Source organism: Gouania willdenowi, chromosome 10, assembly GCF_900634775.1.
Source record: "Gouania willdenowi chromosome 10, fGouWil2.1, whole genome shotgun sequence".
NCBI classification, from domain to species: Eukaryota; Metazoa; Chordata; class Actinopteri; order Blenniiformes; family Gobiesocidae; genus Gouania; species Gouania willdenowi.
In genome coordinates, this window is record NC_041053.1 from 17,443,252 (window position 1) to 17,460,335 (window position 17,084).

General features: G+C 38.3%; 1 protein-coding gene across 2 annotated transcripts; it reads left to right on the forward strand.

Annotated features, from left to right (window-relative positions):
* The first annotated feature begins 3,365 nt into the window (after positions 1–3,365).
* LOC114471676 (amyloid-beta A4 precursor protein-binding family B member 2-like) lies at positions 3,366–16,842 on the forward strand. 2 transcript variants are annotated; one of them, XM_028460561.1, is made up of 6 exons: positions 3,366–3,476; positions 9,267–9,342; positions 14,203–14,283; positions 14,362–14,477; positions 14,588–14,770; positions 16,263–16,842. In XM_028460561.1, the coding sequence occupies exons 2-6, from the start codon at positions 9,270–9,272 to the stop codon at positions 16,440–16,442; spliced, it is 633 nt and encodes a 210-aa protein (XP_028316362.1). In that variant the 5' UTR covers positions 3,366–3,476; positions 9,267–9,269; the 3' UTR covers positions 16,443–16,842. The 2 variants fall into 2 exon arrangements, with proteins under 2 accessions (XP_028316362.1, XP_028316361.1); XM_028460560.1 differs by lacking the exon at positions 3,366–3,476 and adding an exon at positions 5,190–5,329.
* Positions 16,843–17,084: the final 242 nt, after the last annotated feature.

Consider the following 17,084-nt stretch of genomic DNA (forward strand, 5'->3'; position numbering starts at 1 on the left):
TCGGCAAAATTAAATTGTAATTGCTGGGTTTCAACCCATTGAGGGCAGTCACTGTTACATTTATACAACAAAATATGCCAAATTAAAATACTTTGACTTTAACAGTGGTTCTCAAACTTTTTTGGCTGAAATACCCAAATTCTCTTATTTTTGTATCAAAGTACCCCCTTTGTCTGACTGCAACATTTTTCCCAAAATACTGTTAAAAAAACAACTGCAGAGCATAATAATGGAATGATTGTCAAGTGATTAAAGAATCTAATTTTGTAAATAAGTGGGATGAAACGGTGTTTAGTGCCTCCTGAATAGAGTAATTTCTATAGTTGTATTATTTCCAGTCATCTCCCACCTGGTCGACTCTTGTATTTTCATTATCATTATTATGATTGTCATTTTTAACTAAAAATAAATATAACCCCATATTTTTTATGCTTTAATCTGTTAATTGTCCACTCTCTCTCATGTACCTCCTGTAGTGCCGTTGCGTATCCCCATTTGAGAAACACTGGACTAAAATGTTGAGTTGGACTAAGAGCGATCAACAACACTATTAACCCAAATACGTTTGTTTTCAGCAGAAAAAAAAAGTTATTTGACCAAAAGTGACAACATGTATGAAAGAAACTTGAAGAAAATCTGCATACACGACTTATAGCGTAAATCTGCTTTTATTGGGAATAATCTCATTGTCACTGTGCAATCTTATAACTGTTTGGAGGATTATTGTGTCTGTACCTTACCTGATCTTTTACAGTGTTAACATTGCTGTTGTGTTTTTGTCCTTGCTTTCCTTTAACCTTTTGTTCTTTTTTTTTTGTTGTTGTTTTGCCATTTTTTTTTTACTTTGTCTGCACTTGCTGTCGAAGGTCAACACAACATGTAGTGCAATCTTTTTGTGACAGCTATGCATGTTTTATTATTGCAATTAAATAAATATCTTTATGCTATGCATAATTGTGACCATCACCAGCCCTCCCTAAGGAAGGGTAAGAAACACTTTATCAAATGGAGAATATAAAAACAGAGGGCAGCGTTACACCGAGGTGAGGGAGAAAGGAACAGGGAAGAGGGAGTCAGGGTGGGACAGTGGAAGGGGTAGGGAAGAGTCGACTATTTGAAGTTGAGAGTTACAGTTGTGTTCTTTGTTTTGTACAATAAATATATTTACAACTTCCCATCTTTCCATTTTCTCATTTTCACTTTTATTCTGATGGTTTTCCTCTTACCAATCTTCTTTTTGTTCCTTTCCCACCATTCCTCCCTCTGCTTCCTGGAACTCAGAGAAAGGTAACTGCACTTTTTGGTGTAATCTTTTCTCTGCACTGTTTGCTGTGATTATAATGTCAGGACTCTTACTGCTGTGCACTCATATCAGTGGCTCTGCTTCACCAAAAAACTCACAGATGCTCTTTACAGGAAGTGGAGGTGCAGCTACTAGAAGTCCAAATTACTGGTGTTAAATCATCAAACAGGCCTACAAGCTATTTCCTATTAAGAGCCGCATGCTGCTTTATGGCTTTTTGATCCTCCAGTGCGGTTATAGACGTAATAAAAGAGCCATTTGTATGTGAAGCAAGGCCGCTCGCGCCGCTGTGAGGGTGCACCGTGCAAATGTCCCTGAACAAAGTGCACCACACCACACACACACGCAGTCACACACCTTATTGCACTTTCCCTTTTGGCCACAGGCAGCGAGCATTATCGACCAAAGTGTGTGAGCACACATCTGAGCTGAGCAACCAGGGCCGATAATGGACTTATAAACACAAAGAGCCGGCCGTGATAAATTGTAGCTTTGTTTGATATCGCTCTGCTGTTGTTTGAAGTAATTTGCCTGTGTGTGTGTGTGTGTGTGTGTGTGTGTGTGTGTGTGTGTGTGTGGTGTGTGTGTGTGTGTGTGTGTGTGTGTGTGTGTGTGTGTGTGTGTGTGGTGTGTGTGTGTGTGGTGTGTGTGTGTGTGTGTGTGTGTGTGTGTGTGTGTGTGTGTGTGTGATGCCACCCACTTGACTTACTTTCATGTGTCTGATCCCTCTTCCTCTCTGCTTTATTTAATTAGTCATTTGTGTCGTGCCATGAAACACTTTCGTTTCTTCTTTTGCCCTGTGGCTTTTTTAAACATCTGTTAATGAGGAAAAGATGTTTTTGTCATTTGTCTTTTGTACGCGTTCACGTGCACACACGACTGCACGCGTGGGATTTCTCTCATGTTGACATTGTTTATCTGCCACCCACTCACTGCATAAACATTTCATCCCAGCAGAGCCTTTTCCCCTCAATCGTACCTTTTGTACTCATTATTCCTACCGCTTGGCACTGCTGTGTGACAGGTATACACATCTTTTGTTTTGTCAGTTGTTTTTTGGTGAGTCATTGAATACAATTAAATGATTGTTTCCCCCCCTTCACACATGACATTAAAACACTTTTATGTGGTACACAGTGCATTCAATGGCGACTGAGGCCTGTAAATATCACAAATATTTAAAGTGTCATTAATGGGGGAAGATAACTCAACGGAGTAAGAAGTTATCTTTAACCAAAACAATCCAATTTAATTTCAATGTTTTATCTTCAGTACAAGAAGCAAATGTCTCCAGCAAGTGTTTGCATAAGAAAGATAAGCGCAAACCTCCAAAACAGAGCTGCAGAAGCAAAATAAATAAGAAAAAGTTGGAAAAAATACAAAGAAATCCATCAATGTACAAAATCTAAAGATTTAGATCAACACTAGCTTACAAAATGCTACAAAAAAGTGGATGGAAACAAGATTTAAAATGGTAATTGTATCTGATAGTGTAGTCATTTGGGAGAAAGGAGTGAAATTATGTTGCTTTAGTGTGAAAACGATATAGAAACGGCTCATCACTGATCAGTATAAGATCTGCATATTGCCTGTAAGCCTAGAGCCTTTTGGGAGGTGTTTACAGGGTTATCTGATCATTGGAGATAAAATAAAATGTTCAGAGTGCTCTCCAAAGAATAAAACTGCAATAATATCCCTGGCTTTTCACAGTTTGTGAAAGCACGCTGCCTTGGTTTAAAGGCTTACCTTTGAACGACCTGCAGGTCCTTCTGCTTCTTTTGGATTGTCTCTTAGAATCTGGGACTTGTTTTTTGAAAGATGAACCAGACTCTACTTCTTTTGTGTCTACTTATCTACTTTACAGTCACCTTAAAGAAAACCCATAGACAGTTTGTCCTCTGTAGTATTTACTGAAAGAGAAATTAAATAATGACAAAACTAGCTTTTTATTCAGTATTAGTACTAAACATAGGGGTTTCTATAATTATTACGTCTAACAAATATTAACCAAAATGGTTGATGGCATTAGATATTCACTGTTGTTTCCCTCTTCTTCAGGGATTTTGCTTACGTGGCCAGAGACAAAAACACGCGGGTTTTAAAGTGCCACGTGTTTCGATGTGATACCCCCGCCGCAGCCATTGCCACAAGTCTTCACGAAATCTGTTCCAAGGTGAGTGTCATTACGGGAAGCGCCGCTGCATGAATGAGTTTATCCACTGCTTTGAACCAAGCCATTGAACTAAGCCTTTAATCAGAGTGCCTATTACAGAGAGAACAAAAATCTATTGCTGCTGATGCACTTCTCTAGAGCTACTTTTAACGCTTTCACTTAGACGATACCTGGACCTGGTATAGAAAACGCGTAGCCATGACTACAAATGAACTGATAAGGTTTCTCTTGGCATTTACTCAAGAAATTTAAACAAGTTCAAACAAAGGAGGGAAGTTTTATAATCCTCTAAAATGTAACGATTAGAAACTTGTTGGAGCACATGTGTAAACGTGTTTAATAGCTTTAAGGTGTCTATGTTGTAATCTTAAGATTGACCAACGTCTATTGGTGAAGTTTGCGTGAATCACTTGCTTATTCTACTACAATATAAATCAAGTTCAGCAATACCGTCAACATCATAATTATTTACTCAGCAAACAATTAGTTGTGGCTATGCCACTGTAGAAGCCAGAATAGCATTAGGCTGTATTGATGCTTAAAATAGTTTATTCAAATATTAAGAAATACACACATGAATATGACATGGGCGTAAAAATATTGAACACAATATCGCAATTTTTTTAATTTATTTTTTTTAATTTATTTTTGTAACGATTGTATAAATCAACATTTTGCCCCATAATCAATAGAATATTGATTTATTTTAAACTGTCTGCATAGGCCTATATGGTCATAGGTTAACACTATATAGTGTAGTACACTTTCATGTGCAGTTATTTATAAATAAATGTCAGACCAACTGACTGAAGACTCGTATATTGTTTCTGAAAGTGTGTGATTCAAGTTTTGGCTTCTGAATAATGGAAAAAAGAAAATTTATATTGCAATAAATGGTACTATCAAATCGCAATAAAGCAGAATCGGAGAATATATCGAATTGGCTCCCAACTATCGTTATAAAATGAAATTAGGACAAAAGCATATCCTTCCAGCCCTACTGAAAAACTGTTTTTTGTTTTGTCTACATTAGAGAGAGCTAATGTAATATAAAGCAACATTTTTATAATATATTTGTAAACGGGAGCTATGAGCTACTTGGAGCATGATAAGGTTGTACAGTTCTAATTCCCAAAAAAAATTATTTTGGTGAATATTTTCGTCTGACTTAGTTACAAACTAACTTAATAGGCTAGCAAGCAACGTAGCATGCCAGGGTAAACAGCACAGTGGATAGGTCAGCAACATAGCACAAAATGAGCCTTGTAAAGATTGCACAATAATAAACATAATAATTCATTTTATTCACTTTACATTTGAAAATCTCAAAGTGCTACTTTTGTAAAAACCTAAAAAAAAAAATACCTTAAAGGTATTGTGGACGATGTTATTTTGGCTTCAACTTCCAGGTGGATCATCTTAACTATTGGTCCACCTAATTGCCAATCATTCTGATGATATGTTAACATAAGGCCGTCGTACGTGCTTGTGCTCGTGCCCGGTGTGCATTGGGAATTTTGAAAATGGATTTTCACTTATCGGTGGCGAGTCTGACATTGTGGGAAAAGTGCAAATCTTCTTAAAGTAAGCCTGTATGAGGGATGCCAACTGCAACTTGTAAACAGAGCTGAAAAACTGGACTTGTGCACGCTCTCTTGCACACGTAGGCGTTCCCTCTTGGAAGCAGGTAGAGTGTTGTGCTTGTGCAGAGGGTGTTTCTTTTCTAAACTTTGGGAAAATCATCCTCTACACCTTTAAGGCTTGGTTTAAAAGCAGTCTGTGGGGCCTTCAGGTGGTCAGTGAAGGCGTTCCACAGCCTAGGAGCAGCAGCAGAGAAGGCCCTATCGCCCATGGTGAGTAGCTTAGGCGTAGGTGGTCTGAGGGTGTGAGTGGATTTTGAACGGAGGGTGCGTGAGGTCGTCTGGCGGGTGAGGAGCTCCTGGAGGTAAGGGTGGGGGAGCAGATTCATGGGTGAGGAGGGAAACCTTATACTCGATTCTGAGTTTGACAGGGAGCCAGTGAAGGGATTTACAGACATTGTTGTTAAGACTGACGATACATTTATTTTTGTTATTATTTTTAATGAACTAACAAGCTAGCTGGCCACAGTTGGGAAATAGGATACTACTTCAAATATTGAAAATGTAATGCTATATTTCCTGAGGCAATGCTTATGTGCTTCCACCTGTAATAATGTGACTGTTGTGCTGGGTGGTTAATGTTTACAGTGAAGCTACAGCGTTTTCTTCTTCTGCCTGCTTTAATAAAATCTCATTTCTGAGATATGACAAAAACTGAACATTTTTGTGTTTCCTTTTCAAAGTCTGATAAGCATTCACATTTCAGCGTATTGTTAGAAGGATGTTCATCATGGTGGTGTAAACCTAGACACAATGTAGGCAATTGTTTACACAAATAGCTTAATTCTAAGAAAAAAAGTACACTTATAGGTAGGGTATGTAATTTCCTCGAGATGCACTTTTTAAGTTTTTGGTTGAAATTGTCTTTATGTCCTGACAGAAATTAGGATCTCATGTGCTCTGAAAAAGGAACGATGAAAATCTGTCATCTGTAGCAGCTGTAAGCCTGTAAAAAATTCAACCAATGAAAAAAGACGGTTTGTTTTTTATTAACCAATCATGTCTCCCTGCTCATTCTCGACCCCTTACGTACAGCACCAGCACTTGTGTGAGTGAGGGGCGTGGCTTTAGAAGGAGCGCAGAGGGGAGGGGGCGGGTAAGAGCGGAGCACTGGAGGATGCTACTTTCACATTCATGCTAGTTTTTGAAAATTACCTACCCTGCCTTTATTAGTGTTGGAGTATTAAAGACCGATCGTGGGCTTGATCTTGTGACCATTGGAGTCCAGCACTGATCTGTTAATCTTCATTAATGTGATAATAATAAGAAGCTCTTGAAACTGTTCCTGAATAATTAATGTTGCAATTTGACTTAAATAATTTACCATTAGCTTATTGATTGATTTCCGGTGTCTTGTGTATCAGACACCTGCAAAAATTTAGAGATCAGTCCATCCTTCTTCTCGTCAGAAATATCTCTGAACACTTAATTCACATTCACCTACTTTTGGAAAATTTTAATAATTCTGAACATATCAGTGGGTTTTTAAATACTTACAAGAATTTTGTTAAACTAATTTGTCAAGATTTGAGAATTTTGCTTAATGTGCTTTGAAAGAGTTGCAGACACCTTGTTTTTTCTGGCATATGTATTCAATTTGTCTCAGCTTGTCTTGATCTTGAGGCATTTTGGTCTCTGGCCAGGCTTGGTTTTGGAAAATGTGGTCTTGATTACAACACTAGCCTACTGATTTACTGTATCAAATCCTTAGATTCCCCTAATGTTTGCCTTATGATACAGTAGCCATTAATATTAGGGAGCTAAGTAGCTATTTTAATGTGAGTGATTTGCTTTAGAAAAGCATGTCGCTAATACAGTGATGCTTCACTGGTAAAGCCTGTATTTCACCTGATTCTAGTCCTTTTGCTGCACACACAGACTTACATACTCTCTGAAAAGCATTTTTCAAGCAAAAAAAACCCCATTTATTCTTTTTCCCAGTAGTGAACTTGTGAAAGATAGCTCTACTTGGAACTACAGATCTTTTCCTCAGAGGCATGTTGACCCATTTACCGACAAAAGCCTTTTCTCTCCTTTAATTTCTCATTTCTTTGTCTGTCAAACTGATGGAGGAGTGTGTATCAGTGATGGGTGAATATGACCCTTCACATCCTCACACTGCCTATTTCAAACACTGGTAGTTTTTATTTCACTGCAGGGGGAGTGGAACTCTGTGACCTGGGTCTTGCAGTTGTGCTCTGTATGTGCGTCTTTGGGTGTGTGTGTGTGTGTGTGTGTGTGTGTGTACAGGCTTTCCTGCGTGCACGTGTGTATGTGTCTTCTCGTGAGTTCCCCTGGGTGCAGATTTGCAGACTCACCACAGGCTGCGACATCAGCAATTAATCAAGTATCTGTTGCAGAAAAAGGGTGCGGTGCAGGCCAGGACCATGTCCAAACATTTACTGGGTCAGATGGTAAGAGGAAAGGACAGCAAAGGAATGAATGAATACAAAAGATCCTCAGACTCGATCCGTGCACCCTTCGGTCTTTGTTTATTCCGTTTCAAAGCCAAATCAAAATAACAAATAAACGGTGTGGTTGTTTTGTTTTACTGACTTTAAACCTGAACAGAAATACCGAAAAATAAAAAAACCAGACAAGCAGCATTTTTTTTGTTTTAAGATTAAATCTTTTGTTTGTGATATTTGAATATTTACGGGGAAACTATGGATGAGAGCTTCATGTTTTAAGCTCACCACACAGAGGGGACCCACAGATGGGGGTCGATGACGTTTTTTTGAAGAGTTATTGATGCTAGTCCGAATCTGTGAATATCTGCCAACGTTACCAAACAGTGTTACGGTCCAAATAGTATCCAAATAAACTGTTGAATGACTATTGACTGTGAGGCAGGTGTGAGGAACAATAACTGTTAGAACTTCTACGATTTGACATTTTTGCAAAAACAATGACAGCTTTTTGGAGGGCAGTAAAACATATATATTTTGCGAACGTTTTATATACCGCAAGCCACTAATGGCAGCACACACGGAAGTTGATCGCAAGAAATGAGGAGCACCAGTAGATTGATTACACCACCTGTGGTACCTTTAACCACATATCATGTGCATGTTTTACATACCATCCATTTTACACAATTAATCCCGATTACTGAGCCTTTAAAAAATTAACCTATAAAACTTACACTTTCTGTTGTACAAGCTTTCTGTTAGCATCTCTTATGATAACGGGCCAGTTTGATCCATGTCATAAATCAGCTGTAAAATACAATTTGTTTATCTAATAGTTACCTTATTAGGGTTCTTAATCAATGAAAATTGGTTGTTAATATTTTTGGTGTGGGCGTCTGAGCCTTTTTTCTGTCAGTATACCCCTAGATTTCAATTTATATATATATATGATACTCAAGAGAACGTAGTGGGAAAAGTTGATATGAAACTTGTTTTAATAATATATAAATAACTACGTATGTGTAAGACATAGAACAGTAACATGGCTATAGAGGTTTGCGTTTAATTAAATTCTAAATGACAGTTTTCGTAGAATTTCCATGCCAATTACAATTACAAAGTCAATTATCTGAACTCAATTACAATTCAATTAACAATTTTGCGATTACAATTTCAATTGACCCGTACCATTTCTATAGGAAACAGTTGTGCCATTAGACAGCGATAGGAACCTGGACGCAGGCAGATGGAAATGTTTCTTTTTTACTTTTTTACTTTTTTTTTATCATGCTAAATAAAAATGTAATTTTAAGCCTGTGTTGCCTGTTTTTAAAATGGCTGCTTCTCCTCTTTGTCTTTTATTACTGTAGTTTTTTTTTCTCACATCTTTTTTACCTCCAACAAGGAGGAAATATTTTCACCTGCGTTTATTACCCATATTTGTTTGTTTGTTAGCAGGTTTACGTCAAAGTACTAACTATTTTGACAACATTTCAACCAAACACAGACCTTACGTCATGGAAGATTTTATTACAGAAATTTCTTCCAAGCCTTTAAAGTGTGAATGATCACTCTACCATGATCAGTATCACTGATCCAGATAATAAGGGATATTTGGCACTTGACCGAAGTTTGACTCTCTCCATGTTTTTCCCCAATTTCTGTTTTCTTATCTCCACTCTGCATTTCCTCCTCCTGCCCCTCCTTTTGCCTAATTTCCCTTACGCTCTCATCTTCAGATTATGGCTGAAAGGAAAAGTGCCAAGGCTGCAGCCGGCAGCTCAACTCAGAATGGCTCTGATGTACCGCTACAAGGTACACACACACACACACACACACACACACACACACACACACACACACACACACGCACACGTGCACACAAATCTTCACCTGACTTTAATGAGTAAAAATTGTAAAGTTAGAGTAAGATTTATGACAGGAAGTTGAGGATGTGACAAAACATTACCAGTTACTCTAGACACATTTAGACCCTTTACGGCTGATATTTGATTTATACAGCAGTTTTTATCATCTTGTCATTTACAAGCAGAGAAAAACTCAAATCCTGACACAGCATTTGACTTTTAGTTTCTGCCACTTGTGCTCCTGGTTACAGAAGAACACCTTGATTTGAACGCTGATATCCATTTAGTCAAACTTAGCCTAAGGCACTTCTCTTTCTCCTGAGATTACAGGTGCTTTTGTATGTGGCAGTAGATAAGAAAGGAGATGGGCAATAAGCGAGACAGCATGGCTTAGTTTACTTTATTTGTTATGCCTAAATGTAAAAGCCCAATGGTCAGCAACACAAGGCTTTTGAGTGTCTTGCTGTGAATCAAGTTTTATTTGTGTGCAATCTTTCCCTTAGTGTTTCCTTCTGGATCCCATCCCTGCATTTCTTTCCATCTGTAACTCTCTTTATGCTTTGTTGAAAATGTCCCCTAGAGTTCCAGGAGCTGTACTGGGTAATAAAGAGATGGTACTCGTGTTTGGTTTGGGACTGGCTAGGGAACTGTACTCTCAAAAAGCTTTATTCACACTGAGCTAATAGAATCTTCCATAATTGCACACTGGGGCTGGTGACGTCAAAGGTCATGAGATCATTTGTGATAAACACAAGCTTGGAGTGGTTCTTACTAGACTTGTACAGAGAGCACAGCTGTACGTAGGACGTAAGTTACAGCGATTCAGTAGTTCCTAATCTGTTAACCCCAGCTGAAACCACAAAATGACTATGACGAAAATGTTTAGTTAACAAAATTAACACTGCTGTCTGTCTGTCTGTCTGTAAAGCAGCTGGTTCAAATTATTCAAAATTTACATAAATCTGTGTAATGCTAAATTTACTGAAGCAGTGTAGACGATTAAGTCATTCATTAAAAAGGGACAACAAGGCTGATAGGGAACTCTCTAAACTTTGATCCATGCGTATGGCACAGCTGTGAGAGAAATCCTCAAAATGAAAGGTTTACTTCTAAAGCATTCTGTGCTTCCTCTGCTTCAGTGTATCAATAACATCTGAAATAAAAAAACAATAAACCCACACATTTAATTACTCCTAAACATTTGTAAAGTGACATTATGAGTAAAGCCGAGAAGAGGTACATGATTTTGTAGCGCACACAAAGTTAAGGGCCAGGGGCCAAATCCAGCCCGTTAGAGTGTCCATTTTGGCCCGCAGGAGAAAGTCAAAAAGTCAAAGAAATCATGAATCATTTTGTAAATTATCAACTAATTCAGTTGTAGATATCTCCAAAATAATACACAAATTCAAAGAACTCGACAATATAACAAGACTCACATTTTCCTTACGCTTATATCACATGATGGCAGTCATTTTTAATCTGAAATTGTTGAAATAACTCAATATTTTCCAAATGTTCCACAAAATTTCTCAAAATTATGTAAAATTTGGCGACAAAATCTAAAAGATTTGAAGTGAAAATTATGCAGGTATTGATATGTGTCACTTATTGCTTTTATATTATCAGTGTCAGACATATTTTAGAATTAATTCATAAATTGAAGTACAAACTAGAGCACAATAATCCTGCCTAAAATCTGCAGCGCACATAAGTTCAACTGCTTTGTATTTGGCCCCTGAACTAAACTGAGTTTGACACCCCTGGTGTAAAGGATATTACTGAACAAAGCTGCCGCTTACTATCTTCACACAAAGAGTATCTAAAGTATAAATACATTTACACTATAATTGAATCATAATAACGTGTCGTGACACAAAAGTTAAGTTTTTAATAGTGTGTGGTTACATTCATTAGCAGTCACTGTACAGACTCGTCACATTCACACTGTGTGGCTCTGTATGTAGCACGGATTCTAGCCTGTAAGCAGCAAGTTTGGCCATGTTTAACACATGATAAATTTAACACAATAACACATTTCCTTGCTTTAACATCTTGACAGCTTAAAAATGCCTGTAGAAATGTATGAAATGGCACCAAAGCCCAGCAAAGCTAATTTTAACATGGAAACAAACACAGAAATACTCCCAAATTCATTGTTACACACATTCGACAAAAAGACTTAAGTTGCATCAGAAACTTTCCTGGTTATGTAGCAGTTTGTAGCAGTTAAATCGTCTTCTTTTCCATTCTTCCCAATTATTTTCCACCTGCCTCCATTCAAGATCAATGAGTGAGACACTGTGTGCGAGAGGGTTTATTCTATGCAGTATTTTCCATTTGGTTTGTTCCACTTCGTTCCAAACAATTACTGAAAGATAGAAAAAAGGCCCGAGTACAACTCATCCACTAATTTAAGTTGCCCCAGTGTGTGTGTCTGCCCAACCAGAGAGAAAGGAGCTTCACATCAGAATATAAACACACGACTATATCTTCTCTTACATTGACAGTTGACCTCATTAAATCCCAATTACAGTTTCTTTGAGTCAGAAGCTGGTTTTCCACAGCTCTACGCCTCAACCCCGAATGAAAGACCTTTTCGGAGAAACATCCTCTACATTTTTTATAGCATTAGCTTGATAAACTCACAAAGGGATTGAAATAAAACAAGAGGGTATTGAGGTAGATAGAAACACCAGGCTTTGAATGAAAAACTAGATGAGTGGAGAAGATCTTTCTAGGATAGAAGTAACACATGTTTGACCCAACATGTACGTGTGACAATATATACATACTGTACATGCATAACTGAACAATAGCGTTCAGTACCGTTAAACGTTCTGAAGTTTTGACCGAATGCGTCTGTGCTTTTCTTTGGTAGACTTTACTTTAGTAAAGCACAGATGTATGGAATGCAGGGGGAGATGCAGTGGGGCCGTTCGGCTAAAGTCGAGGGCTTGTCATTGGTCTGATTCGGAATTGTGGCTGAAAAAATGATACGGTATAGTTAGAAAGGCACCACTTGCTCACACCCAGTTCCTTCCCAGTTTCAGAAATTAAATAAGGCTGCCTCTTTACAAATGCTCTACATTCCACTGTCCCTAGAGAAGGACTGAAAGCTGAGAAAGTATGAGCAAAGATCTACATGCCTACACCATACCAGCCTGTCATTGCCCGATCTCATTAGATCTCTGAAGCTAAGCAGGTCTGGGTCTGGTTAGTATTTGGATGTGAGACCACTGAGAATTGCAGGGGCCACAGTGGGGGACAGTCACTTCAGTGGCATCTGTCATTGTGTCCTTGGGCAAAACACTTTACCCACATTGCCTAGTATGAATGTGATGTGTGAGTGAGTGTTTGTGGTGGTCAGAGGGACCGATTGCGCACTACCGTCAGTCTGCCCCAGGGCAACTGTGGCTACAATAGTAGCTTACCACCACTAAGTGTGGAGTGAAAGAATAATGCCTTGATTCTGTAAAGCGCTTTGAGTGTCTATGATGAAGCGCTATATAAAATCCAATGCATTATTATTATTAGATAAAATGTCTAGGACCTATAATTTTTTGTAACCATAGAATTCACTAAATAGAAGTGGCAGTATTTTAATTTTTGCATTTATTCAGACAAAGTCATGCGGAAATGGGAATATAACACGGAATACACTCTCACGTGCATGTTGTGGGACAATAGCGCACATTTGCACCCTATTATTCCATAACAAAGACACATAAATCTCACAATATTCAAAAGAATGCCTGACTTCATCTCCCTTTCGTATTCTGTATTTTGTGGAGCATTATGTGCTTTATTGATGTCATCATGTGTTGAAATCTTTCCTTAAATGTGTATAAACAGCATTTCTTTTCTGACTGCAGAGCCCAAGCATACAACTTATGTACACTTTATAGTATAGTGTATAGTTCATTGTTTTCCTCCATTCATTTATCTTCTATGTTAATGCTATTCAGGTTTTCAGTTCAACCTATCCCTGCGTACTCAGGGAAAACCTGCTCCAGTTACTTACAGAATCTGTGGCATACATTTGGAACCAGATCAGCTAATGTATGTTTAGGGAGAACATGCAAACCAGGAAGAGGACTTACCTATTCCATAACAATCCAGTGCTCAGGTAGAAATGCTTTGAGGCATTTTTAAATTTTAAAGAGTTAAAAAAATTTTTGAATCGTCGATAACAGGTTTCATCCTCATTCATTTTATATGGCTTCAGTGCTCTAAATCAGTGTTTCTCAAATGGGGGTACATGTACCCCTAGGAATACGCAATGGCACTAGAGATGGGGTACTTGAGAGAGAAAGAGAGAAATAATGGAAAATTAAAGAAAGCATTACAAATATGGGGGTTTTATGATGTTTATTTTTAGTTTAAAATTATAATCCAGATAATAATGATGGAAATTATTTTAACTAAAACATTAACTGAAAGCACAAGGGACAGTCTTGGTCCCACATCAGGCGGGAGATGACTGGAAATGTTCAAAACCATAAAAATAAATCTATTCAGAAGCCACTAAATATTGTTTCATTCAACTTATTTAGAATGAGATTCTTTAAAATGTGTGTTATCACTAATTTATTCTATCTATAAATGTTGTAGTCGGACAAAGGGGGTACTTGGATTCAGAAATATGAGAAAGAGGGTACTTTTTGAGAACCACTGCTCTAAAAAGGTTTTCTCTGCCTCTGATCTGATTCCTGCTATTCCATTTTCATGTCTTCTCTTTTCAAACACCTCACTAGATGTGTTCGTATGTGTTTGACAGTAGCTTTGTCTTCGTTACTCTCCTCTACAGAGTTCCCAATGCCAAAGACTGAACTAGTGCAGAAGTTCCATGTGTTCTATCTGGGAATGACCTCTGTAACTCGGCCAATAGGTAAAACTGGAGTCTGTGTGTGTCCATGTAAATCCCTCCTCCTGCTCTAACTGTGCACTCTCCTGTGTTACTCTACAGGTATGGACATCATAAATGGTGCGATAGACAACCTCATATCATCCACGGGTAAGGAGGACTGGACTCCGGTTATACTGAGCATCGCTGACACCACGGTGGCAGTGATCAAAGAGAAGGTGAGACTTCTGGTGGCATCATGAGAACTAACAAATAGTTACAAACTTTGCATTCAGTTAGAGAGAGCGATCTGTTAGGACTCTGATTACGCTGTGTGATGGCTGTGCAGGAGGAGGAAGAGGAGGCGTTGGTGGAGTGCCGTGTCCGCTTTTTGTCCTTCATGGGCGTGGGACGGGATGTGCATACGTTTGCCTTCATTATGGACACGGGGAACCAGCATTTCCAGTGCCACGTGTTCTGGTGTGACCCCAATGCAGGATGTGTATCTGAGGCTGTGCAGGCGGCGTGTGTGGTAAGTTATGGTGGGAGGAGATCTTATGATTGCTGTAGGCCAGGGCTGTCAAACTCATTTTAGTTCAGGGCCCGAACATAAATTAGTTTTATCTTAGGCGGGCCACAGGTTTTAGGTGGGAAAATGAGCAATTTCACTTACAATCTCCACAAGTTTGCACTTTGACGTATAAATGATACATAAACAATATAAGGCACCAACAATATCCAAGCAATAAGTGACAGATATCAGTCCCTGCAGGATTTTCTCTTTTAAATGTCATTGATTTGGTTAATAATTATGAGAAATCATTTCAGGAATATTGAGATTTGAGATTTAAAAATACTGCAGTCATGTGATAAAAGCATGGGAAAATTGTGATCCTCCAAATATTGTGGATTTTGATTGAATTTGTGTATTTAGAAGGGCTGAGATATCTACATGGTAGTTTATACAATAATTTATGTTTGTTTGGGTTAGTTTTTTTCTATGTTTTGCGCATGCAGTCAAAGGGCAACACTACAAAAAGTGCAATCTTTTAAAGACAGCAATGCATGTTTTGTTATTGCAATTAAAATAAATGAATTTATTTTATTGCATAATTGTGACCATCACCAGCCCTCCCTAAGGAAGGGTAATAAATACTTTATTAAAGGGAGGATATAAAGAGAGAGGGCAGTGTTGCACCTAGGTGAGGGGGAAGGGAACAGGGAAGAGGGAGTCAGGGTAGGACAATGGAAAGGGTGGGGAAGGGTTGACTGTTTTAAGTTGACAGTGAGATGTGATGTTATAGTTGTGCTTATTGTGCTGTGTAATCAGTTCAGCCAGTCTGGTGACACGTGTGGAGCTTAGGTATAATGACCGTGAACAGAGGGAAGGAGTGAGTGGTTATACCTAAAACTGGTATTTGGGTTCAACGTGCGTAAGGTCAAAACCAGTATGAGTTTTATCCCACAGCCCAAGGCCAGTGCATCCATGACCAAGAATCACTTGGGTTATTTAAATTGTTAACTAACAGCTTGTAAGTTTCATAAATCCTTAACAAATTGTCAGCAAAAAATCAACAAGCAATTTATAACTCATTAACTAACAGTTTATTAATGATCTATTAACCACTTATAATGGATAGTTATTTTAGTGTTTCTACATATTTTGATAATTGTTAACTACGTGTGTGTAAGCCATAGAACTGTAACATGGTTCCCCAGTTTTGCGTTTGATTGAATTGTAATTGACAGTTTTTATAGAATTTACAGTCAATTACAAAGCCAATTATCTGAACTCTATCAATTCAATTATGATTACAACAGAAAGATATTTTTTCAATTACAATTATAATTAGGTCATAATTGCAATTAATTATCTATATTACGCAATTACAGTTATAATTGACCCCAGCCCTGGTGTAAAGCCTTGCACAGATGAATAATTGATCAAACCCTGACTTTTATCCTGTCAGGAAGCTTAAATATTAGCCACTGATTGTTAAACCTCCTTCTTTCCCTCCTCACAGCTCCGCTACCAAAAGTGTCTGGTGGCACGGCCGCCCCCCCAGCGGGCTGGCTCCTCCTCCTCCTCACCCTCTGCAGACTCAGTGACTCGGCGTGTGAGCGTCAGCGTGAAACGCGGCGTCCAGTCCCTCATAGACACTCTGAAAACCAAGAAACAGCCGTCAGAGCTCCCACAGCAATGACAGTCACCACCTGCACCTGCACCAAGCCTGGAAGCCACGCCCACAAACCATCCCACCAACACGTAATCAGTGACAGTCATGGTAACCTATGGTGTACATACAGCATAACAAACATTACGGCAGATACAGATGAGGTGAGCTGTTCGTGAACATGCCTGATGTTTAAAAAAAAAAAAAAAAAAAGAAAAAGAAGAAAATGTGAGAAATGAGAAAACTCACCTGTTAGTTGTAATGAAAGGAACATGGCTCCTGTATGGACTCCTTAAAAAGATGGATTAGTGCACATGTGTCAAACTCAAGGCCCAGGGGCCTAATCCGGCCCTTTAGAGCAGTGTTTCTCAAATGAGGGTACGCGATGGCACTACTTATGAGAGAGTGGAAAATTAACAAATAAAGTAACCAGAAGTGATAAAAACTATAGAAATGAATCTATTCAGGTGCCACTAAATCAGTGTTTTTCAACCTTGGGGTTGGGACCCCAGGTGGGGTTGCCTGAAATTTTGGAAAAAATTAAGATTTTCAATTTTTTTCAAGTAGTATTTTTTTTTTTTCATCAAAACAGCACACAATTTCATATTTTTATACTTTCACTCTGTGAAATGTAAATCTACTTCAACTAAATATACTGTGTGTGTATATATA